Genomic DNA, 26,491 nt, shown 5'->3' on the forward strand with positions numbered 1-26,491 from the left:
CAGAGGCTTAAATGGTTCTTATTTCTTTCCTGCTTTCCTATGCCATCAACACCAGATGCAGTAAGTCCCTAGGACCTATGGATATCCCCAACTCAAGGCTTGTCCATTCCTTTCTCATTATTAAACAAGTTTGAACACTCATTTCTCACCCCAAGTACTGCAGAAACTTCCTGTCCATTCTACGCCAAGTCTCTTTCAACAGAAACCAACCTTCCATTGCCGTCAGATTAATTTTGCTTGAAAAACATTTTCATTGTTAATACCCCACTCATCACTCTTTGATGGCTCCGCTGACCTTCAGAAGAAAGGCTAAATGCCTCAGCTGGAGCCTCAATTTGGCCAGAAGCTAGCCCTGGCCCACTTGTCTATCGTTATCTTCCACTAATTCCCCAAATTGGATTACTCAAGCTCCTCATAAAACACACTTCCTCCCATCTCTGGCCTTGGGCTCACAGCATCATCTCATGTCAGGAGTAGTAGTACTGATTTCCTTTTTGGCAGTGAATGTGAGCATTTTTTTCAGGGGCCTCCTCCTCCTGGAAGCCCTCATTGTCCCATCCAGCAATGAGTGAGCATTCCTTCTAAACAGCTTCTTCAGCTAAAATCGTGCATTTCCCTCCTATCTTAGTTATGTTTACATGTGTCTCTATGCACTATACCCTTTGAGACTCCCCTACGATACCTAGCCTGGTGCCTTGCACAGAGTAGGGGCTCAATAAATGGCCATTTACTGATTCTTAGTGCAGCCTTGACAATTCTAAGTAGCTGTCTCTTTTATGAATCTCTGGCACCCGCACTGGAGGCCGGCATCCATGTGTTTGTTTATTTTACTTTGTTTTCATAATAATGATTTTTGTCCTCCCCCCATCTTTTGAATAGTTGATCATCAAAGCACCTACTACATACTTGCAGGATTTGGCATACTGTTATTGCTAATCAATGTCATGATGGTAATGCTGAAAGTGTTCTGGATTGAGGTTATTCTGCTCTGGAGAGACATAGCTAGACCTTACAAAACTAGGAACGGTAAGTGGCAAGTTTCAAGCTGTGCTTCAAAAGAAGAGGTCCTACAATGGCTGTTGGTTACTTGTCTATGAATCTTTTACAACCTATGCTTTGAAAACCAGATTCCCTGTTGCTTGCCAGCCTATGATCAGGAAATCTTTTTGAGTCCACTCAGAGGCCATTCTTCATCCCATCTCGTCACTCTCATGGTTCTGAGATTCACCTCATCAGTTTAAACCTCTTCCCCCATATGATTGCTGTTCTTACTAAAACCCCAGTAACAGACTGCCCCAAGCCCAGAAAGGTTTATACATTTGGGAAAAGGTGTGTTGGTAAAACTTGATGGAATTTAACACATTAAAAAAATTGTTCCTGTTTTCTACATGTGAAGAGGTTAGACAGGTTCGTCAGAAACCAGGTGTATTTTATCCCAAACTCTGTTCCATAGAGTCTTAACTCTGTACTTAATTACACACAGGAAAGAAGATAGTTTTGTCTGCTAAATATGAATATTATTCTTTCACTTAGAGGTAGATATACTTTAGATTTTTCCATACGGTCCATTCACCTAGGTCTAGTTGTTGGATTTGTGGGAAATTCAGATCCTTTAAGAAACTTTACTTGCTTGCCATGATTAGCCCTTTAGCATTTCCACTTCCCTAGGGAAAATGTGGGAGAAAGAAAAGATGAAATTGAGATCTGCCCAGCACACTATGCCTTATCTATGACTATACATAATTATTAATACATAACTGATGAAACTTGACAATATGGTTTAAACTAAGCTAGACAGGCTCTTGCCTGTTCTCCATCATTCAGTCCGAGACAGTAAAAAAGAGGACTTTGGGATTAAGATGTATTTCCTGACGACATTTTGTGGCAATAGACTGTTGTCATCATCTTTAGATTCTAGACTATTTTGGAGGATGGCATACAACAACTATAAAACTCAATGATGAATGTCTACTAAGAGTCAAATGAGAATTATTTAGAACCAAGTGACACACTTGTACTTCTTGCTCTCATTTTCAGATGGGAAGGTCTATGATGCTTATGTTATCTATCCACGGGACCAGAAAGATAGTCCGGAGGCGATCAGTGCTGTAGAGTATTTTGTTCACCAGATTCTGCCTGATGTTCTTGAAGATAAATGTGGCTATAACTTATTCATTTATGGGCGAGATCTGCTACCTGGAGAAGGTAATACTATCAATATACGTCAGGCACAGACATTTACTTCATGAAAAGGATGAGGGATAAGTGGTCTTTATCCCCGATAAGGAATTACAATCATTATTCCAGGTCTTGAGAGCACAGGTGATAAATACTGTCCAGAAGAAGGAGATACCTATTCTCTGCTCCTCCTGTCCCCAGTGCCGCCCTGATCATCAGGTCTTCACAGAGTGTCAGGGATGTGAAAACAGGGCAAGGCATCCTGGCTCTGTGGATTTAGCGGGACACTACCCCCACTTTACTTCCCAGGTCCCCCACTATTATTATCTGACATCTCTCAATTTCGCTAGAAGATTTGAAGGGAGACTTAAAAACCAAAGAATTTTGTTGTAATGTCCAGAGTCATTGGCTAAAATATTTAAACTCAGAGAGTTGTGTGATTTCCCTTATATTGGTGAAACATTTGCAAATTTATGTTCTCACAAGAACAGGTAGAACTGTATCTTCTGTTTCTTAATATTCCTAGTCGATTTCATGTACTTTGGAAAGTTGTGCCACAATGCCAGCATTTCAGTAGTCCTTCTTCTCTTCCCTTCATATTTGTGTCACATGCCTATGGACCCTCCTTACCCTTCTCGAATTCCACAGAAACCAGAGAGCATGTGGAATGTGGATGAGGCAGGGTCATCATGAGCCTAAGTCCAATAAAGTTAATGTTTAGCAGACTGAATGTAAACCAGCATTCCTACTGAAAAGAGGGGTTCACGTGCCTATAGATTTAAAGGTACTCACAAAAGGTGCATTTGATTTATTCTGGAATATTTGAGTACTGTTAATTGCCTAGCAATGGCTTGGGAGACTTGTAAAATGTACAGTTCAGGAAAATGTAACTCAAGTCTTCTCTGGAGGCTCTCTTCTTCCCCCAGGCCCTTTATTGGTGACCCGTGAAAGTAGAGTGATGAGTTGTGGCAAATGCCCTTTTCATGTTAAATGACTGGGATTCCAGCTGTTCATGATGTCACACCATGTGCTATATCTGGCCGCAAGCTCGTCATCTCTTCTGTCTCAGGTCCATCGGCCTCAGTTCTAGTTACTCCTCTCCCCAGCCAAATAAGAATGCTAGCTCACAGATGCTCAAGCCGGTATTGCCTCTGTGGTGCTGTTTTTCATTTGAGAAGGTTTCTCACTTCCCCTCCCTCAAGTATGTTCTCTGACCTTTCCCCAACCCAAGTACAGTGGTACTTCGGTTTTCAAACATAATCCGTTCTGGAAGACCGTTCGAGTTCTGAAACGTTTGAAAACCAAGGCACAGTTTCCCTGTAGAAAATAATGCAAAATGGATTAATCCATTCAAGACCTTTAAAATCAACCCCTAAAACTGCAAATTTAGCATGAATTTTACTATCTAATGATACCATAGATCCATAAAATTTATGGCATTCGTAAACCGAAATGTTCGTCAACGGAGACGTTTAAAAACCGAGGTACCACTGTATATCAAATCCAACAAAACAACATGAAACTTCACTCTTTCCTTAGAAAAAGTTATGACTGACCAGTGCAGCATATTTCTTCCCATGCTAGTTACATTCCATCTGCTTCTTCAGATCAACTTTGCAACCCCCTCCATCCAGTGGCCCTGGGTGGCTGATCATATGGAGTTCATCACTCCCTTGCTCTCTGCTCCATACAGGGTTTGGCCAATGGGAGGCACTGGCACATTTTAGGGAAGGAGCACATCCTTGCCCCTTCTGGGTGGGGTTTCCAGGGTAGCTGTACTCCTCTCTCCTGGAGCAGGGCTCCTATCAGCTGGCCTTCCTCAGGCCTTTTTACTCCTTGGTTGCTATAACTGCTTCCTCCCCTGCATATTGGAGGGTGTAATGGCTCGCTAATACTACCAGCTATGGGGTTCTATACCATCTCTTGTTGATTTCTCTTGGCTCTGTCCACATGTTTTATAGACTGTCCTTTCATGAAACCCTCTTTCGTCAGCCTTTTTGAGTGTGCCAAGTTTTCATTAAGATCCTGACTGACACAGGTCTCTTTCTGGCACTATTTATAACAACATTCAGTTCCTTATTTCAGACTGTGGGAATTGGCAGTCTTTTAGTCAGCACTCTCTAAGAATATCTCGAGTTGTTCAGTTCATGGTTGGGTTTCCTAATTGTGTTGTCACCTCCTTGCAGTGAAGACTGGGTGTTTCACATGTTCTTTCTATAGCCTCCCAGAAGTTAACTGAAATCTCCATGGAGCTGGTTCTTTATAAGCCTGACTTGTTAAGGGAATCCGTCTTCCTTAAGATTGTTCTAGTCTGGATTGAATCAGCTTCTAAATCAGATATTATTAGGGGATGAAGTGGCCGTTAGAGTCCTAGAGACGTTAGTCTGTTCAGAAGAGCAAGGGTTCCTGAATTTGCATTCTTTAATGTGAGCGTTAAACTCCTAAGCCCTGTTAAACCATGGCAGCTAGTGTCTTAAAAAGATAAAATGCAATTAATGACACTGAATTCTGTCTCCCCTACATACCTCTACATTCTCATTCAACTTGAAGGCCTTTGTTTCAGCGAGGGAAAGAATTCTCCCGCCAGATTATAACACTAACATTTTTCAAAAAGTTCAGAACATCGATGACCCAAGAATGCTGTTTCGCTAAAAATAAGACCTAGCTGGACAATCAGCTCTAATGTATCTTTTGGAGCAAAATTTAATGTAAGACCCGGTATTATATTATATATTATATTGTTTTAAAAACAAAGTCTTGTATTATAGTAAAATAAGACTGGGTCTTATATTAATTTTTGCTCCAAAAGATGCATTAATGCTGATTGTTCGGCTAGGTCTTGTTTTGGGGGAAACACAGGATTAGACTTAAAAACGCTTTGACAGTAAACCTCCGTGTCTTTTGTTGGCAGATGCGGCCACCGCGGTGGAAACCAACATCCGCAAGAGTCGGCGGCACATTTTTATCCTCACGCCTCAGATTTTACACAGCAAGGAGTTTGCCTACGAGCAGGAGATCGCCTTGCACAGCGCCCTCATCCAGAACGAGTCCAAGGTGATTCTGATTGAAATGGAGGCTCTGAGCAAGCCAGGCGGGCTGCAGTTCGGCGAGTTTCAAGATTCCCTCAGGCACCTCGTGGACACGCAGGGCACCATCAAGTGGAGGGAAGACCACGTGGCCAACAAGCGGTCCCTGAATTCCAGATTCTGGAAGCGCGTGAGGTACCACATGCCTGTGCCAAACAAACTTCCAAAAGAGCCTTCTAATTTGGCTTCCTTGAGTGTGCAGGGGCAGTCGTGCTAGCGCGGATGTGCTAATGTGTGAGCTCTTCCTGGCTGGACTAGAGACTGGATGGCGAGGTGAAAGAAGTAGGAAGGACAAGACTACTCAGGTCTCAGGTTTCATTGAGAAACTTTACTCCTGTTTTCCTGACTTTGGGTGGACAAAAAACTGCCCTTCCCCCCACCCAATTTCGATCCTTAGTCCCGCTCTCTCCACCCCACATTTCCTTCCCTTCTCTTTTTCTGGTCTTTCTCCAGTGTGGCCTGTGATCTTTTCCCTGTGCCCCTTTCCTCTTTTCTCTTCCTGTGCTCCCCCTCCTTATTCCTCATCAATATTCTACATTTTGAACATCCAACTCAGAGTTTTAGAGTTAAATTTTCAGGTAAGCTGGAGGAACACTCAGATTTCCCTCAAGCAGAGTGTCGGTAATAACGCTTGTTCCCACATTCTCAGATTTATTATATTTTATTTGATCGAATGCTTAGCTTTATGTCTAAACATTACCTGTTTTTTTGGAGCACTTTACCCAATTGCCCTTATCATCAAGTTTATTTTCAGTCCTACAATTTCTTTCATAGATTTTTATTCTCTTTAGAAATATTTTTTCTCACTATAAAAATGATAGTGCAGTAAGTATAAAAAAAGGAAATAATAAAAATTATTCACAAATCCATCATCCTAAGATTATGACTTTTAAACATTTTGGTAAATTTGTACTTTTAAGAAAACGTAATTTGTACTTAAACATACAATCTATACAGCTGAGATCACACAATGTGTAGTTTTTATATTTTTTCTACATAATATCATGATCAAAACATTTGACATGTCATTTAAATTTTAACGTTTTAAAATATTCGGTCGCCCATCTCATGGTTGTGCTACAGTCGTCCTTCCTGATTACTTGTTAGATACTTAAGTTGCATCCAATTCAAATAGCCATCATTATAAATAATTCTGCAATGACCATATCAGTATCTCTTATATCTCCCAAGTACATTTTTTTTTTAATTTAAGAAATTTTGTTTGTTGTAACATGTTTATGAAATTAGTTGGGCATTTTGACAGAACTGTTTTGGCAAAACTGAAGCGAATCTGCACAGTCAAAGCCACTCCCATCAGAACAACCCTGGAGTTCACATGACCTCAGGGACCACAGAGCCCATCAGTGGATCCAGAGCTAAGGCTGAGTGTGCCCTCAGGCTGGGAGTCCTGTTACAGCTCATATTTTCCAAGTGGCTGGACATTCTACCCTCAGCTAAACTGTTTAATAAAGTGTATTTAACTTCCGTATTTACCTGAAAACAAAACAGAACAAAACAACTGCACTCTAGACCCTTGACAGGGACTATAATCTTGAACTCACTGTCATTCAATACCTTGCAGAATCTTGCCTGAAAAGAAATCCTATTTCTGGAAGGTTGCCTAATAGATCTACAACTACTCATCCCTCTAGGTACCCTGTCATCTAAATCTCTACTCCCTGGCTTCGTGTTGCCAGATAAAGAGTAAGACATGAAGGACAGCTGAATTCAGAGGATGAAATTTCCCCTGAAATTCACATTTACTTGGGCGTCTTGTATCTTTATCTGCTACACCTGCTTACCTTACTCTGGTACATTATTGTACTCTTGTGTGGTGACATCTGATCTTTTTTGAATTACTGAAAAATTAGCCAATGAAAAGGATCAGTATAATTGATTGGTTAGCATCATAGAATTTGGGATCAACAAGTCATTTTCTGTGCAACCATGAGCAAGTTACTTACTTTACTTCTCTAAAACCTACTTACCTTAAGTGAAATGAGAATAATCATACCAAAAAAACCTTTGCATTTCTGTGCTAATCTAATGAAAAAAAAAAGTGGTAGTATTTGGACCAGAGTACGAATTCAATAAATGGCAATTGTTGTTATGGCACTTGGCTGTGTTTCTTGTAATGTGGATTATACTCCATCTCTCTCAACGAGAACCTCTAAAGAATAAATTCTCTCCAGCCTCACTATTAGAATCAATGTGTCTTTATTTCTGCTTCCCCACCCAGTTTGAATGACAGATGCATTATTGATTTACAGACACAAGACATTTTGGAACTGATTTTATTTCCCTCTTTACAGTAGCTTCTTGAAAGCATACAGACAAATCTGGGATCTTTCTACAGCAACTGTATAGAATATCATTAATAAGGAATTTATAATAATCTCTTTGGTTCCAGAATATATTTGTTTTTGATTTGCTCCATATTTCTTACTTTTAAATATATTTTAATTCTATATCATAAGCTTCTTTGCAAATATTTAATGAACATTTGCATTTTTTAAACATGCACTATCTCTCTGGGAGGGGCAGGGAGAGGAAGGGCTGCAAAGGAAAGTACACAGGTGAGTAAGACACACATCTTCTTACCTTATGGAGTTTAGAGGCTGCTGTGGGCAGGTGGAAGGAAGAAGGAAACACTTCAGAGAACCCAGACAGGGCTAACCGGAGGGGAAATGCTGACATGGTTGAGCTCTTTTCTCCATCATCCCTTTCTCTAAATTTGCATGCCATTTCCCACATCACCTGGGCTCTCTGGGCCTCAGTTTCAGTAACGGAAAAATTGGAGGATGGAGAAGAAGAGCTTTGAGGCTTCCTCGGCTCCAATAGCTTGTGATTCCAAGCTGCACAGTCATAGAGAGGAACTGCCAGATGACCTGGCTTCTCATACCAGCAGTGCCAACTTCTCTGTTTCTTCATCTGTACAGTGAGAGTAATAGATGCTTCACCTATTGCACAAGGTAGTGTGAATACCTTGTTGAGTGTCTACCACATGATTACGGTGAAAATTCCGGTGAATTATACTTGTTGAGTGTCTACCACATGATTACGGTGAAAATTCCGGTGAATTATAAAAACACAAAGAATTATTTTTCATTGAGTCAAGTTGCATACAATGAAATGCAGGCCCTAAGTTATATGAGTTTTGACAATTACACATATCTGTGTAGTTATCACCCCAAATAAGATAAAAATATTTTCATCACCATAGAAAGTTCCTTCCTTCCTCAGAGGCAAAAACTTTTCTGATTCTTATCTCCATGGATTCATTTTGTCAGGTTTGGAAATTCATATGAATAAAGTCAGGTGGCATTGTGACACAATGCAATATTTTTGAGATTCATCGATGTTTTGCCTGTGTGAGTACTTTGTTCCTTTGTATTACTGAGTCATTTTCCATCATATGGCTGCACAGCAGTTTGTATAACTATTTCCCTGTTGATGGACATACGGGTTTTTCCCATTTATAGCTATTATGAATACGGCTACTGTGAACATTCTTGTGGACATATGTGTTTATTTTATTTTTTGGGTTCAATTCCTAGGACTAATCATAGGTATATATTTAATTTTTTAAGAAAATGACAAATTGTTTTGCAAACTAATTGTACCATTTTGTATTCCCTGTAGTGACCTATGGGATTTCTGTTGCTCCACCTCCTCACCGATGGTTGATATTCTCTGGTTTCTTTTTACTTTAGTTATTTTAGAGGGTGTTAAACGAATCCTATTCTGGTTTAATTTGCAGTTCTCTGTTGATTAATGATGTTGAGCCTTTTTAACACTTTTATTAGTCATTCATATATCCTGCAATGAAGGTAAAATCTTTTGCACATTTTAAAATTTTGTTGTTTCTCTTTGTATTATTGATGTATATAAATTATGTTATATTCTGGATACAAGTTCCTTTTCAAATAGACATAAAGTGAGAATTTTTCTAGGCTTTCCTACTCATGTTTTTAATATTAATGAATGGTTTCATTGAATAGCAGACATATTTAATTTTGATGGCATGCAATTTAACGATTTTTCTTACATGGTTAGTGTTTTCTGTGTCCCAGCCAAGTTTTGTTTTGCCTACCCCAAGCTCATGGAGATAGTCTCCTATGTATTTTTTATGAACTAGTTACAGTTTCAGATTTTATGTTTAGCTCTATGATCCATTGTGAATTAGTACTTGTATATAGAATTAGGTAAGGGTCAAGGTTCATTTTTTCTTCCATAGAGATACCCAATTTTTCCAGCAACATTTGTGAAAGACTTTTCTTTCCCCAATGAATTGACATAGTGCCTTGGTCAAAAATCAACACACTATGTATGTGTGGATCTATTATTCTACTCTATTATTTTCCATTTATATGTTCATGCAAATATTACACTGTGAAGATTACTACTGCCTTACTGTAAAACTTCAAATTAGTGTAAGTCCTCTAACTTTCTTTTCAAGATTGTTCTAGTCTAGATTGTTTGCAGTTTCACATAAATTTTAGAAACAGCTTCTTAATTTCTTTGAAAATCCCTCCTCAGATTTAAATTGGGATTGCATGAAATATTTGGACTCTATAACCTATAGCTTTTAAAGGTGTATGGACTCTATATAAACTCCACAGTTTGTGGAGATTAGATATCTTAACAGTGAGTCTTCCAACCCTTAAAGGTGGTGTATTTTCCCAGTTACTTAGGTGTTTCCTTTCTCTCAGCAGTATTTTGTAGATTTCATAGTAGATAGCTTATACATCTTCCAAAGGATTCATACTTTGGTATTTGTTTTATGCTATTGTAAATGGTATTTCTAACAAATTTCATTTTCAAAATTTCCATTAAGAATGTATAGAATTACAGCTGAGTTTTGTTTATTGACCTTGTATTCCATGGTCTTGTTAAACTCACTTATTTCCAGTACTTTATATATATATATATTTCAAAAGGTGACCTACATAAAATTATATCCTCTGTCAAAACCAGTAGTTTTATTTCTTCTTTTCCAATCTTTATGCCTTCTATTTTTATTTATTTACTTAATACAAAATGATTGTCCTAGGCGAGAGCTGATACCCTTATCTCGTTCCCCAGCTTGTTCCCCAAACAACAAAGTGTTTCACTATTAATTATGGAGTTACCTGTAGGTTTCTTATAGATGTTCTATCAGATGAAGAAAGTTCCTTTGTAGTCTCAATTTTCCAAGCGTTATTAATCAAGAAAGGGTGTTGACTTTTGTCAGATGCTTTTAAAATTTCATTTACTGAAATAATTATGTGATTTTTTCTTTTATTATTATAGTTATTGTATATTATACTATATTAGTATTGCATGTATTATATTTATCATATGATTAGTTATTTTGATTGGATACAAAGAATGGAAATCACTGTCTCATTAAATCCCCTTTCCTGGTCAGCCACGATTTCATTCTTCATTTTTGTTTGAAAGATCCAATTACAGACCAGTCTAAAAATGTATCCTGAGTTCTACCACACTGTAGAAATTTAGGAACACACGTTCTCCTTTGGCCTCCTTTCTTCTAAACAGTTTAAAGTCCCCATTCCACAGCTCGACGCCCCTCTCAAGGGTGAAACCCCAACAATGGAGAAACCCCCATCCCTGAGGTTAATCAGAGGCCTCAGGACAGACCTGAGACCTCAGTGCTCCTGACAGTGACCTCCCCCTCACCTCACTTCACCGCAGGGACGGTTCTGTGTCTCTGGGACACTTCCTGAGCTTCTTTCCTGTCCCCACCCCTCCCCCAGCCTCTTCCCTTAAATGCAGATGTAGCCGCTCTGCCCCGCGCAGGTGACCGACTCCTCATCTTACTCTGGTGCACAGCGCTCGGCGGCCTGAAGGGTGCGTCCGAGCAGCACCAGCGCGCCTCCTCCCGGCCCTACAGCTCACAAGGCCACCACCCACCGCCCCGAAGTCCCGGGAACCGCGGCGCGTCCCGGGGCCAGGTCAAAGCGTCGGATTTTTCAGCTGCGCCGTCGCCACCGCGATCCAGTCGCTCTCCGAACTCGTGGGCCGGCGCCTGGGTAGAGGAGCAGCTCTATCCCGACTCGATAGCTCCAGCCCGGGAGCGCCCCAGCCCCGGGGTATCCCCGCCCCGGAGCACCTTCACAGTGGGGGGTCTTCAGGACCAGGAGCAAACCCTAGACGAGGAGCACTCTGGATCGGAGCGTCCCCCGACCAGGAGCTCCCTATGTCGAGGACGCTACGCGGTACCCGGCGCAACTGCCCACCCGCTCTTTCGCCAGCCGAGCTTCCAGCCTGCTGCTAACAGACGCCTTTCCTTTCTTATGACTTTCTGTTCTTTTTCTTTGTTCAGTCTTCTCTAGTTGCCTTATCTCTTTAATCACACTTGCCGCTCCTCTCTTTCGTTTCTTTTTGTCACAGTGCTAGGGAAGCAGCCTGTTGCTGTTTGCCACCTGCTTTCTGAACTGTCTCCCCCATCGCCACCAGTGTGAAGGAGGGACAGCCGGCCCCGCCCCAGCCTCCACGACACCAGTCTGAAGGTAAGGACAGCGCGGGGGTGCTGCCATCTGTACCCCCCTCCCCACTGCTCTCTGCCATCTGCCCTGGGGCAGGGGGCAGCTCACACTTACCTGGCAGGAACTCTCTCTATGTATATATCTATATCTATCTATCTATCTATCTATCTATCTATCTATCTATCTATCTATCTATCTATCTATCTATCCATCCATCCATCCATCCATCCATCCATCCATCCATCCATCCACCCACCCACCCACCTAGCCACCCACCCATCCATCCATCCATCCATCTATACGTGTATATATGTTTATATATCCGTGTATATATAATTTTAAATATCACTTATTTATGTGTATACAGACATACACACACCCATGAATAATGGTGAGACAGCATCATCAACTTCCCCTGATAGTATTGTTTTAGATGTTAAAACATTCCCCCTTTCTTTTCTGGAAAAGCGGGAACAGCTAAAATAAGTGATAATTTTCATTTATTAAGTACTAACTTTGTGTCTAACACTGTGTACAAAACATTTGGATGCATTATTTTCATTTGATCTTCCTACAGGCTGAATAAAAAGAGGTGAATCAAGGCGCAGAGAGGTTCTGTAATTTATCCAAGGGCATCCAGCTACTAAGTCATAGATCCCAGATTCACACCTAAATTTTCCCGATTCTAAAACCTTTATCTTTAATCCATGGTGCCTCCAGTGATTAGAGCCCTGGCAGTGTACAGAGCAGTGATGAGACAAGTTCATGACGGGGCCGTCTCAGGCAGATAGACACCGGATGATTGTGTTCACTTTACCCTCTTCCCTTGCTCATTCTTGGGACCTGGGCAAATACCTATTTGGTGCTATGCAGTGCTGGAATCTGGAGCACACTTCTCAACCCAGGGCTTTGGATGGACTGGGAGGGTACAAATTTTTGGGAAAACTGGGTTTGTGCACGTTCTGCCACAGTGTGACACCCTCCCCCAGCACAAAACCACATACAAAGGCTCTGGACAGCTGGTCTGGGAACGTAGTAGAAAGACAGGGTCCCTACCTCAGGGAAGTCACCAGAGAGTGGAGTAATGGGAACGCTCGTGGTGTAGGCTTGGACAAAGGCTGTTGGGAGCAGTGGCAGCTGGGAGCTTCTTTGAGATGGCAACCATTGAGCCAAGCTGCAGGGGCTGCAAGGAACCCGGCAGCTAGGAGAGACGCATACGGATAACAACAGACAGTTGTGTGGCCAGCACTATGAGATGGAAATGGCTCTCCTGGTCTTGCAGATGAGAAACGTAATTCAACATAAGTTCTTTGCTCCTTAGAGTGGAAGTGTATGCGTGTCATGCACATGTATGTATGTGCACATGTGTGTGTGTCCAAGGTCATTTTTCCTCTTTGCCTTTGGTTGTTTTAACATCTGAAAGGCTGAGTGAAATACTTATGTATGTTATGATTTTTATCAAGACAGTTTATCTTAGGAGATGCTCAATTGTATTTCCTTCATAAGAATGATTTACATCGAGGCAACCTACATCCATTTTTGTGAGTCACTGAAACTCTCTACAATCTGGACTTGACCATTTTGCCTGGTCTGGGCTCAGGTGCTCTATCAAACAGAACTTCGAAGTAGCTTAGCAACTATGGGTTTCTGTGCATTATTCTTTCTAGAGAATGGTAATGTTGCTCAGAATCAGGGTTTATGCAGAGGGCAGTGGGGAAGAACCAGGAGATGACTGTTGGGACACTGGAGGGGCATTGGACTGCACCACCTTGGGGGTACAAGAGTGTGGTCAGCTTGTAGCTGACCTTCACCCTGGGCATACACTATTTAGAAGAGTCCCTTTCGCATTTAGAGAAAACTTTATGCCATTGGGTGATTTGGGGGCAGTTTATGAGTGTTCTTTGTGTGTGTTTGTATGTGTGTATGTACATACATATATACTTACATGCATACACATACCCATATATACATACCCATATGCACATATTTAATATATATATAAAGTATTATTAAATACATATTAAGGTATATTAAATTTACTTTTAGAAATACAAGTAAGTCCTCAGTATCAGTGTCTGCCTGCCTTGACCGTGTATTATTATAGAATCACCTGGAGTGTTTTTACAAGTCAGGATGTCCAGGCTGTACTCCAGATGTCTGAGTGGATCCAGGTCGCATTTTTTCCCCAGCTCAGGTGAGAATGCGTGCCCTAGACTTCACATCAGTTGTTAAAACATACTTTTCAAGATGTCATGATTTAAGAAGCATTTCACAGGTAGAAGATTATGCAGATACATTCAATGGATCGGATGCTCACATAAGACTCCCAAGTGTATATATTTTATGAAATTAATGCATTCATTAATTCAGCAAATAAACAAGCAAACAAAGCTAAAATGACAGTGTGTCAGTTAGTGATAAGTGCTATAAATAGAAAGCCACGCAAGGTGGGAGAGTAAAGTAAGGTGTGTGAGTGAGTGAGTGAGTGTGTGTGTGTGTGTGTATGTGTGTGTGCATGCACAGATGTTGGTGAGTATTTATGCTGTGTTAGATTTTGTTAGATTTTTTTTTTATAGAGTGCTCAGAGAAGAACTATAATTATGATATCAACAAACTGTAAAGGAAAGACAGGACTATTTAATCATAGAAAAGTAATTAGCAGTTATTTGGGAAAAATAAGTTTGACCCTATCTTCATATCAAACAAGAAAGTTACGTTAATGAGTGGGGAAAAATTAAACGTAGAAAAATTAAATGTAAAAATAAAAAACTAAGCTATAGACAAAGGAATGTTCTAAATGTTTAAATAATGGAAAAATCACAAGGCAAAACAATGGTAGGTTTTAGTGCAATAATATAAAATTGTCCATATGTTAAAACATCAAAAGAGGAATTAAAAGGTAAACTAAATAAGTTGGAAAAAACACTAAACATCTAAAAACTGGGCAAAAGGCATAAAAGAATTGTTCATAAACATGGAAAGAAAATAGCTAAAAAAGTACATGATTAATACTTTGCCTTCTTTATACCAACAGAAATGCAGATTAAAAAAACCATGAGACATCATTGTACTAATTTAAATGCCTAATTAGATTTAAAAAATGAGACTGCTCAGTGCTTATGTGGGTGTGATAGGTGGATATTATCTTGCACTGTTGAGGGAGTATGATTATTACAACATTTCTGGAATGCTGTTTGGCAGTTTGCATTTATCATGTTTAAAATGTATTCTTTGAGTCATAGATTATACTGCCATGTAACAGCACCAGGAAAATAAGTGATGTAGATAAATAATAACATATAACCTTTAAGTGATATCTATTATTCACCAGATACTTTGCAATAGTAATTCCTGTAACCTTCACACCAGCTCTGGGAGGTAGTATTGTTATTCGCTTTCATAGAAAAAGAAATTGAACACAAAGGGTAAGTGACTTGCCCAGCATTACTCAGCTGGTAAAGAAGAGAGTGACAATTTCAATCCAGCCAGTCTGGCACCAGACACCATGCTCCAAAAACTGATCCATACTGCCTTACACAAGAAGATAGTCATGGGGTTATTTTATAATAAAATACATCTTGTAAATTATAATGTATGCATATGAAGGAATATTGTGGCAATCAAAATGATATTGACAAATAGATTTTTGTGACACAAGAAAAAGCTCATTTATTAAGTGGAGAATGCAGGATATGACATCATTTAAACATCATCATAATTATTTGAAAATGCATAGAAAAAGTACAGAAAACATGCTAGAGTGTTATGCATGTTGAGTTCATTTTCTTCTTTTTAATCTTCATTTTATAAAGGTACTATAATGGGTATGGATTACTTTAGAAATCAGGGAAGTTTTATAAAAGAAAGAAAGGGAAGCAGAAAGAAATTTTAAAATTATGTCAAGGCAAAAAAATGATATTGACATCAAACATAACACTGAAAAAAGTCCCCCAAATTTCTCCATGTAGGAAATTTAATATTTGTATCCTCCTATGTATTTTTTTATTATTAGGGTATCAACGGCATTTCTCATAATACCTTTTCTTTTGGAAGTGAGTTCCATTATTTAATATCAATGTTTTAAATTCACATTAAGTACATTAAATATGTTATGTATACACATACATAGAGTGGTGCAAATATCAGCTAATTTGTATACTGGAATCTTAACATGTTTCATATTGAAACTCAGAGCTGACTCATCAAAATGCTGCATTATCTCATAATAACTTCGTCTCTTAACTAGACCACGAAAATTGAAAAAAAAAAAAAACAAAAAAAACCCAAACAGCAGTGCTCTTTGCAAGGCTGTGTCAACCTTAACCAGAGGAAATAACACTTTTCATTCTACCCCAGATGAGAGAATAGATAGTTATAATAAAGTGTGGGTGTGCGTGCAGACTGGAGGTTGGTTTCAAACCATTAGAAATATTCTATTTGGTTATATCAGTTGGTACTTTCCATACATACTTATCCCTTTTGTCTTTACATTATTGATTATTATCTTGGAAATTACATCAAATGCTTGGTGATGGTGTTAATAGGATCAATGTGAATGGTTTGGCAGCTTTGCCATTAAACTTCGTCCAGGATTTGGGCATTCAAAATCTTTTTTTGTTGTTAGTATGGGAGGTGAGTGGTAATTGATGACAGAATTGTTTGAGACCGAGAGGCTACCCAGGCAGTCTTCATAAACATTAGGCAGTCTGCATAAACATTCACCCAGGCAGTCTGCATAAATATTAGCTTGTTTAACCATCCCGTAATTTGGGAGAGAAGCCTTCTTACCATCTCCATTTTGGTAAAGAGCAAGCAAGCTCTGAGACTTTTAAGTAAATTTCCCAAGGTTGCACAGCTTGTCGAGGCTAAGCTGGAATGCCAACCCAGATGTGTGTGCCCCAGAAGCCAAGCTCTTTCCATAATAATGTGTTTCCTCCTTCCAGTAAAGCTAGGTATGTGGTATACAAGGAATGTGGGATTGTTTACGAAGTATTCAGACTCAGTTTATGATCCCCAATACACTGTGCCCCATTTTCTGACCCCCAAGTTTGTAATTAGTAGGACAGAAGTTGGGTTGGAGTAAGATTGAAGTTAGTATAGAGAAGGAGTCTGTCTGGAGTCATGCGATCCACTTTGTCTCTCCATTTCCCTAAGAACACAGGTGGACATGTGAGGGCAGAAGCATACGCACACATCCACGCACCTATGATTCATTAACAAGTTTTCACGAGCACTTACTATATGCCAAGCGTGGTGCTGGACTTCAGTGATACGGTGATGGGCAAGACTTAGTTCCTAACTTATGAAACACAGGTTCTGAAGGAGGAAGATGAATATTTTAAAATTCAACCCCAAAATAAAGATCTAATTACAAATTGTGATGAACATGTTGGTGTGGTGAGAGAACAAAGCAGCTGGAACACACACACACACACACACACACACACACACACACACACTCCTACAGGGCAGAACTGCCGTATATATCTCAGTATATCAGACTGTCTATGCATAGAATAGTATATTTTCTAGAAATGTTGTCCTCAACTTTGACCTTGTAGGTAACATTCAGTAGACCAGGCCTAAAATACCTAAGGCTCTCTTGTAAAGAAAATTGCATTTTAGGCATTTCTTCTGGATTCCAAAATTCATTGCCTGAAAATGTTTATTGTTTTATGTGACTGAAAGATCTGAGAAGAACTGGTGACTAATTAAAGGATATGAAAATATCCTGGGCCCATTTTTCAAAAGTCTGTGTGCCAGAGATGTTTTAAAACCTCCTTTATAAGACAGGTAAACTTTCGTTTGAAAGTTGTAGCTGAACCTGCCATATTCTGTTTTCCAGAAAAGCTTTTTGAAAGCAGAATCCTAAACATGCATTGCGGACAACTACCCTTGACATTTTTGTTTCTTATATTTGTAAGCACCTCAGGTAAGTAATAATAGTTCCTCACAAACATACATTGTTGGGAGTATAGAAGGAATATAAAGATTTTGCTTTTTTTTTTTTTTTTTTTTAAATAGTTTATTGGGGAAGGGGAACAGGACTTTATTGGGGAACAGTGTGTACTTCCAGGCCTTTTTTCCAAGTCAAGTTGTTGTCCTTTCAATCTTAGTTGTGGAGGGTGCCGTTCAGCTTGAAGTTGTCCTTTCAGTCTTAGTTGTGGAGGGTGCAGCTCATCTCCAGGTCCAGTTCCCGTTTCTAGTTGCATGGGGCATAGCCCACCATCCCTTGCGGGAGTCGAACCGGCAACCTTGTGGTTGAGAGGGTGCGCTCCAACCAACTGAGCCATCTGGGAGCTCAGCAGCAGCTCAGCTCAAGGTGCCGTGTCCAATTTTAGTTGCAGGGGGCGCTGCCCACTATCCCTTGCGGGACTTGAGGAATTGAACTGGCAACCTTGTGGTTGAGAGTCCACTGGCCCATGTGAGAATTGAAATGGCAGCATTCAGAGTTAGGAGCATGGAGCTCTAACCTCCTGAGCCACTGGGCCGGCCCAAGATTTTGCTTTTTTATATGGAGGTAGCTACTGAAGATGCTGAATTTATTAAAATTAGTGATTTTACTTTTACTTTAGAAAGTTGCCGAATCTTTGGTGTTTCTGGCATTGAGAACAAAAATTCATAGGAATGGGAACAAATAAATAATTACATGGAATTACTGAAAAGAAAAGATGTAGCCTCTGAGTTTATGGAGAGAAACCAGGATGTAAACACTTGTATCCTGAAATAAATTACATTTGTCTGAGAGGAAAATCTGTTTCATGTTGTTTGAGGCCAAGTAGGTTACAGCCATCTTTATTATTGATTTTTTAGAGAGTTTTACACACGTTATCTCCTTCCCAAAATGAAGGCAAAGATCCATCTCATTGTGTAGAGAATGAAGAAAATGAGTGGGAATACCTTAGAGATCTTAAAGAAAATATTAGAGTTAGAGAGACTACATATAAAAGACACTTCTTAGACTAGGGAAGACAAGAGGCTTTATATCAGGTGTCCATTACCAATTTTAATTTACTAACAGTGACTGCTTGGCGATTTTTATTGGGAAAGATTTTGAGGCCAAAACAGGATTATTTGGAGAAGAGTTCCATGATGGATTAGTAAGGTTTTCCTTAGGCTTTAGAAGAGAAGGTGGGGGCACAAATATGGATTTGCCTTGATCTGTGATCTAGAAGGAAACACATGAGCCCATATCCCCTACTTTGAGAATGGCTGCTGAAGGGGTAGTGGAGTTCAGTTATTGATACTTTCAAGTAATAGTAGTCTGCTCTGTTAGGTTGCTAAGATCCCAGCTCCCTGTCCTTTGGTATTTGAAGAGCACCTTCCCAGAAAGGTTCATTCTAGGCAGATGTAACAATATTCTACATGGAGGATTCATTTAACTCAGTTGAAATTACATGATGACATCCCATTATTGTCCAAACTCAAGACAATTTCTGTAAGAATGGAAGTGCCTCTTCTGGAGGGTAGGGGTTGGAGTAGGGGTGGTCCATATGCCTTGAACTCCACTCATTTCTCCAATCAAAAACCATTTTTAATCAACAAAGGCTGTAGTGTTAAACATGGTGGTCTATATAGGAAGCCATTAGCTGCCGGGGGAATGCGAACTTTCAACTAACAACCATACATCCCTAGACAATATGTATTCCAGGTTTCTCCAAATGGTAACTAGCCCAAAGAGGAATGCATACATATATATGTATGCATATATCACAACACAGGCTTGGGTGTTTACAGTAGTTTTTTAAAGATTGGCCAAAACCTGGAAATAACCCAAATGTTCAACACCAATTGGAGGGATAAATTGTCAACTGCCAACACAATTGGAGACTGCATAACTACGAAAAAAAAAAGATCAAGTCCATGCTACGTGGATGCCAATTCTAGACATAATAATATACCAAAGAATCCAGACACAAAGGGCACACATCCTATTACTTGCACACTTTTTTATACATATCTCTAAAACAGGAAACTAAATTAAGCTGTTAATAGCCTTTTATTCTTTTGGGTGTCAATCAAAACTAACGCCCACATTTTCACATGCATCACACCTTCTGTGCTGAAGTACCAGTGTGTAAAGTAGAAATTCTATAACAAGGACCACACACAAGTTGCTTCATTAACTCTTGTGCTTTGAGGTAGCTTTGGCATTCATGTTTTCAAAGAATGCTTCCACCATTTGAGCCACTTCGTCTTTACAATGTGTTTAGCAAGAATGAATTAAAAGGGCCGCCCCGGTGACTCAAGCGGTTGGAGCTCTGTGCGCCTAACGCCGAAGGTAGCCTGTTTGATTCCCACGTGGGGCAGTGGGCTCTCAACCACAAGGTTGCCACTTCGACTCCTTGACTCCCACAAGGGATGGTGGGCTCTGCCCCTTGCAACTAAGATTGAGCATTGCACCTTGAGCTGAGCTGCCACTGAGCTCCCGGATGGCTCAATTTGTTGGAGTGCATCCTCTCAACCACAAGGTTGCCGGTTCGACTCCCGTAGATGGTGGACTGTGTCCCCTGCCACTAACAATGGCAACTGGACCTGGAGCTGAACTGCACCCTCCACAACTACGATTGAAAGGACAACAACTTGATTTGGAAAAAATCCTGGAAGTACACACTGTTCCCCAATAAAGTCCTTAAAAAAAACACACGAATGAACTATAACCAGGCTGTTGCTTTGAGACATACACCCTAACTATAGAAAAGGCATTTTCTCCACACCCTCAGAGAAATGCTCTACCCAACTGGAGGATTCTCATTCTCAGAATGAGGTTAAAGGGGACCTTGGAGCCACCCAAAGACAGGATATGGGAAAGGTGCCATCATTTATGCCGACTTGGAACTATCAGAAGTGCAAAAGAGGGATAATGACGACCCTGTGTAACTGAAAGGACCAGATAAACTTCAAAATCCAGAGTCTCTGGGTTAGTTAAGGAAGCATGAAGGAGGGAGGAAGAAGGGAGGGGTGGAGGGAGAGCATGAGGGCTCCTGCTAGCTCCAAAGGGGGAAGTGACGGACACCCAGATTTAGAATTGATATATTAATCACTTCTTGATAACCCAAGTGCTGAACTAGAGACGTAATGAATTTACATGCACTCTGAGCTCCATAAGAGCCCCTTGAACCATCCACACACCTGCCTGGGGAATGGACGACTAAGTAGACTGGTTGAGAGCAAAATAGGTGAGACTTGTGATGCTGCAAGTGGAAATCTCTGAGCTCTCTTGGTTTCTTGTTTTCTTTTCCTTGGAGCCTCCTCAGCTGGGATGTTTATGGGAAGGTGTGGCAACAGTGTGACTTGCGCAGCTTTCCTTATGAGGAAGTTGTCATGTGTAACCTTTTCTTTTAAAAGGTTACACTAGTTTTAACTGTTCTAGCTATGGTAGGTTAAGTTCTGGTACCCTCCTGCTTGGGAGAGGCTGTTAGAAGAGTTGTCTTCATTTATGTTCTGAAAGTGCCTTAGTGTGAGAAAATGACATTTGCTATTCTGTTTTTGATTTTTTTCCTTTTACTTTGCTTATCTTTTGAAGAAACCTGTTTGCTACGTGACACAATCTCTGTACTTGAAGGGGAACATTTCTATCTGAAACATTGCTCATTGTTACCTGAGGATAAGAATGAAACAGCCACCATAAAATGGTTCAGAGACACTGGATCACAAGGACGTGTTGAGCTAAGCTCAAGCAGTTCTTCCAGAATTACTTTCCATGATTATGTTTTGGACTTTTGGCCAGTTGAGTTGGGTGACAGTGGATCTTACTTTTTCCAAATGGGGTGAGTATACCTTCTCTTTGTGTTAGTATATTTTATGGCATTCCTGGACTCTGTTTAGCAAATCAAATATACAGTAATCTGAAAGGTCAGATAATCCATGCATTTTCTCTCCCTTACTCTTCCTTCAACATGAAATAGGTACTTCACTATTGAAAAATTAAATTAAATACTGCCCCTGTGTTTGTGTTCTTAGTGATTTTAATGAAATGAAGATGATCTTATATGATTTCCTTTTAGGGAATTCTTGCTAAAGATAAGTAAAGATTGAATAAAATTCATTCTAATATTTGGCAGTTCCTGTTGTCTGGGTGGCATCCTCAGGCTGGGGAGTAGGTTTGGAACTGGTGTAGTCCAGTTTTCAGGGGTTTTCTGAGAAGCAGATGGCAGTAGCAGTGAGTGATTTGTGTGTGTGGCAACCACTCAGAAACCTATCACCTGGGACCGTAAGAGAAGGGAGCACAGAAGGGACTTGACACAGCCTTCTCATGATGTAACCCGAGCCTGCCAGGGTGCTCAGAATCAGAATCATAAGTTCTAGGAAAGAGAACCAACTGAATGTAGCCAACTGAATAAGCAACAATTATTATAGTGCTTACTTCTCTTTATACTTTATTTGGTGAGGTGGAAAAGGAATTATCTATACGATGAACTGTTGGTGAGAACATCTGGTACATTTGTGATGTCCTTATGTATGTATGTATGTATGCATGCATGTATTTTTATAGAGACTTGAGACTGACATGCAGAAAATTGCTCAGGGTGAGGTGAGTGGCAATAGTGCCAAATGCAGTAGAATTCTTTCATGAACGCCTCTGGAATGTGTCCTGACCATTATCAACAGTGCTGTTGAAAGCAGAGTGAGATATCACAGTGAAACCTCAATATCACTTCCGTGGTTTTGCACAAAATTAGATCATTTTGGTTTGTTTTTATACATAGGCACTCCCAGGAGTCAGAAAGAAATTCAAGAGCTCTTTTTTTTAACCGATGAATTTTATGTGACCTCTTAAAAGAGATGATTCCAGAAATGGGTCACCACTGAGTCTTTTCACAGTAAGGCAGAAGGAATACTCACAAATGGGGTAGAGGAAAAAGAACATCTCTCTAATCCTGATTGAATAAAGGCATGCTTTAAATGAACAAAGTATTCTGGACAGGGCTGAAGGAGTAGATTGAGGGGAAGAACCGGTCGTCTACCAAAGTCACTTGCAGACAGATAGGGATAGAGGGCACTAACCATCTTCAGTATGGAAGGGGGAGGACACAGCCTGGGTTAGGAGGAAAAGTGGGATCATCAGATAGAGGTAGGATGTCAGAGAGGCATGGAGGGACAAGGTAGAAAGAGGTTGGGAGAGATCGCAGAAAATGAGGTGGCTCACAGTGGCTGTGGTCATGAACTCTGAAGGGTGTTGGAAGTTGATGGATAACGTGAGACCAAAGTGATAGTGGGAGGTGCACCCTTGACAATGGTTTTGAAAATAAATGGGAGCCTACATGGGAGCCTTGAAGATATAGACTTATTCAAGTATAGTGCAACCTGTGAACAGGATCCTGTGTTTGCCACGGGGGCCTGTGTGTGTGTGTGTGTACATGTGTGTGCGTGTGTGCACCACCTCAGGTGAGTGAGGCTTTGTGGTTTCATGTGGCATGTCAGTGACCAGACCCTCCTTCTGGATTCGTCTGCTTAGAACTACATCCTTTAATTTTTAAGGAGTCTATTGCAAATAACCAAATGCCTCTGGAGACTAGTACTTTAATCCTATAGTGAAAATCACTTGGTAAGATCAAATTTTAACTGAGAAGTCCCCTAAGAAGGGAGAGGATGCAGGAGAGAGATTTTGATAATAGAGGTGAAGAAATGAAGGTAGAGAGCAAAGCACATTGCAGAAATCCTACAATCAGGTTCTAGGTTGACAAGCAGCAAGGTTGGCTTAGTAAGGGACCTCAGAGGTGTGCACTAGAGTTTCTTACATCCCTCTATGTATGGCCAGGAGTGGTCTTACAACCTGGATGGGCTGGCCCTGAAGGGGGTGTTGATGGTCACAGCTTTGGGCCTGTTGGCCTCAGCATCACAGCAGCCTCTGAGCACGTCGTGGCACACGGTGTGTACCTGTTTCAGCATTTTGGTGCAGTGACTTGGACGTGAAGGTATCCCACCAGTCAGTATCTGCTCAGTGTTACAAACTGAGGATTGCAGAAATAGAGAACAATGTGGCCTGATAAGATGAGAATACAAGGTCAGACAATTAAGTTCACAAACTCATCCTAGGAAACGTGCTAGATACCTCATTGCTGCATATCACTAGGGTCACCTTTGAAGTACTCCTTTGGGACGTTATGCACCGATGCCAGCACCTAGTCCACCCTTCAAAGCAATTTGAAACTCCTTTTCTGGAATGGCCATCAGAGCTGTCATCCTATTACACTTGATGTCCTGAATGTCATCAAAATGTCTTCCTTTCAATGTTTCCTTTATTTTCGGGTAAAGAAAGAAGTCACTGGGGGGCAGATCAGGTGAGTAGGAAGGGTGTTCCAATACAGTTATTTGTTTACTGGCTAAAAACTCCCTCACAGACAGTGCTGTGTGAGCTGGTGCATTGTCATGATGCAAGAGCCATGAATTGTTGGTGAAAAGTTCAGGTCGTCTAACTTTTTCACGCAGCCTCTTCAGCACTTCCAAATAGTAAACTTGGTTAACTGTTTGTCCAGCTGGTACACATTCATAATAAATAATCCCTGTGATATCAAAAAAGGTTAGCAACAGCGTTGCAACAAGTTCGTGAACTTAATTGTGCACTTATGCGTGCACCTTATTCCTTGTAAACAATTTGACAGAGAGACTGGAAAATATATCTCTGTCCAGTACAGTGAGGCTGAAGTCAGGGAAATATTACAAAAATGCTGGAGAAGAGGATGCCACCAATGGGATTCTGAATCCTTTCCAAGGGCCATGTAGCTTGATGACGTTTCATAGTCACTGACCCAGTACTTTGACAACACCTGCTCTGGCCAATCTTGCATAAATTCAGACTGAGGGGAAGGGACAGATTCACATCAATTGAGATAACACAGTTTTGTGCAAAGTACTCCTGGCCTTTAGGGTCAAACAAATGTGGGTGTGCGTCCTGGTCCCATCACTTGCCAGGTATATGACTTGGGCAAGTTATTTAACTTAGCCTGAAGTTTAGCTTTCACCTAACGTAAGGAAAACAGTCATCTCCACTGCACACAATACACAGTACCTGGAACTCAGTGAATGCTAGTCTTCCATCCTATTGTAGATTTAAAGGGGAATTAGAAGAGCCAATGGTAGGTACAAATTTGTCAGGCACAGAGGACAACTTAACAACACATGTTGGTTGTATTTGGTATATGAATACAACATCCTGGTTGCAACATTTTACTTTTGAAAGTTTCTTTTTAAAAGCACTCTTAAATGTTTTTTCTCTTCTAGATTTCAAAGTTCTTTTTTTTTAATTAGTTTATTGGGGTGACAATTGTTGGTAAAATTACATAGGTTTCAGGTGTACAATTCTGTAATACATCATCTATATATCACTGTGTGTTCACCACCCAAAGTCAGTTCTTCCATCACCATATATTTGGTCCCTTTTACTCTCATCTACTACCCCTTTCCCCTCTGGTAACCGCTAAACTATTGTTTGTGTCTATGAGTTTTTGTTTCTTCATTTGTTTGTCTTGTTCCTCTGTTTCTTTCAGTTTTATATACCACATATGAGTGAAATCACATGGTTCTTGACTTTCTATCTGACTTATTTTGCTTAGCATAATAATCTTGAGATTCATCCATGTTGTTGCAAATGGCAGTATTTCATCAGCAGAATAGTATTCCATTGTGTATATGTACCACATCTTCTTTATCCAATCATCTATCGAAGGAAACTTTGGTTGTTTCCATATCTTGGCCACCGTAAATAAAGCTGCAATGAATATAGGAGCACATATATCTTTACAGATAAATGTTTTCAGATTTTTGGGTAGATACTCAGGAGAAGGATTGCTGGGTCACATGATAATTCTATTCTTAATTTTTTGAGGAACCTCCACACTGCCTCCCATAGCAGATGCACCAATCTGTGTTCTCACCAACAGTGTACGAGGGTTCCTTTTTCTCCACACCCCCTCCAACACTTGTCATTATTTGTCTTGCTGATTTTTAATTTCTAATCATCAGGAGTGACAACCATACTATCTATTCAAACTAACTTTTGCTCAGGAAGGCATTTGGAGTACTGATACGGTAGGCTGAGGGCAACCATCCTAGACTTTGGTTTATGCAACAGTAAGAAGAAAATTGGAATTAAATGCCCTGAGAAATACAGACACCCAGAGAGCAAGTTCAGAGGTGTGTTCCTGAAATCACTGCCACTCTCCTATCCCGGGTTAAGAATCTTCTTTGAATTTGTCCATCTCCAAAAATCATTGACATCTTAAACATTTCTGTCTTGAAATCCATAATTTATAGTCTACAGTAGGGTGTGTGTGTGTGTGTGTGTGTGTGTGTGTGTGTGTGTGTGTGTGACTGCACAGGTTTTTCTCTTTCACTGCCTTCTACCCCATCCCATGACAGTTGCTAAATTTCTTGCTACACTGAACCAAAAAGGGGTTTGAGCATCAATGAATGAGTCACTTTATACAAAGAGAAGAAAAAGAAAATTGTTGGATTGGTTACTGAAAGGGTATTTGCAAAGTCTCTGTACTAATTATAAAATATCTGTAAACCTTTATTTTATAGAAATACTACTTCTGAATGGAAATTAAATGTCATCAAAAGAAATAAACACAGCTGTTTTACTGAAGAACACATATTTAGTATTTGTGTGAATGTTAAAGAGTCTCTGAAGATAACCTGTGAAAATCGTTTCTCTGGAAAACTGGTCAACAGAACAACATTGTATAAGGTAATGCTTTTAACTTAAGACTTAGTAGAAAACACAGAATCCCA

General features: G+C 40.2%; 2 protein-coding genes across 8 annotated transcripts in view; both read left to right on the forward strand.

Moving 5' to 3' along the window:
* Positions 1 to 7,461, forward strand: part of IL1RL1 (interleukin 1 receptor like 1) — a 59,547-nt gene extending 52,086 nt beyond the window's left edge. For 3 of the 4 annotated variants that reach the window (XM_074332458.1, XM_074332459.1, XM_019753804.2), the window contains 3 exons: positions 880 to 1,026; positions 2,038 to 2,205; positions 5,090 to 7,461. In XM_074332458.1, coding sequence (XP_074188559.1) covers positions 880 to 1,026; positions 2,038 to 2,205; positions 5,090 to 5,481 — 707 coding nt within the window. In that variant the 3' untranslated portion in view covers positions 5,482 to 7,461. The remainder of the gene's footprint in view (positions 1 to 879; positions 1,027 to 2,037; positions 2,206 to 5,089) is intronic. The other variant, XM_074332461.1, reaches the window with a different exon arrangement.
* A 3,552-nt stretch (positions 7,462 to 11,013) lies between these two features.
* Positions 11,014 to 26,491, forward strand: part of IL18R1 (interleukin 18 receptor 1) — a 39,163-nt gene continuing 23,685 nt past the window's right edge. The window contains exons 1-6 of one of the 4 annotated variants that reach the window (XM_074332463.1): positions 11,014 to 11,485; positions 11,661 to 11,779; positions 13,802 to 13,949; positions 17,601 to 17,687; positions 21,282 to 21,525; positions 26,282 to 26,447. In XM_074332463.1, coding sequence (XP_074188564.1) covers positions 13,889 to 13,949; positions 17,601 to 17,687; positions 21,282 to 21,525; positions 26,282 to 26,447 — 558 coding nt within the window. In that variant the 5' untranslated portion in view covers positions 11,014 to 11,485; positions 11,661 to 11,779; positions 13,802 to 13,888. Of the gene's footprint in view, positions 11,780 to 13,801; positions 13,950 to 17,600; positions 17,688 to 21,281; positions 21,526 to 26,281; positions 26,448 to 26,491 lie in introns of all 4 variants that reach the window. The other 3 variants (XM_074332462.1, XM_074332464.1, XM_074332465.1) reach the window with 3 other exon arrangements.

Source organism: Rhinolophus sinicus, linkage group LG05 (assembly GCF_036562045.2).
Source record: "Rhinolophus sinicus isolate RSC01 linkage group LG05, ASM3656204v1, whole genome shotgun sequence".
Taxonomy (NCBI): domain Eukaryota; kingdom Metazoa; phylum Chordata; class Mammalia; order Chiroptera; family Rhinolophidae; genus Rhinolophus; species Rhinolophus sinicus.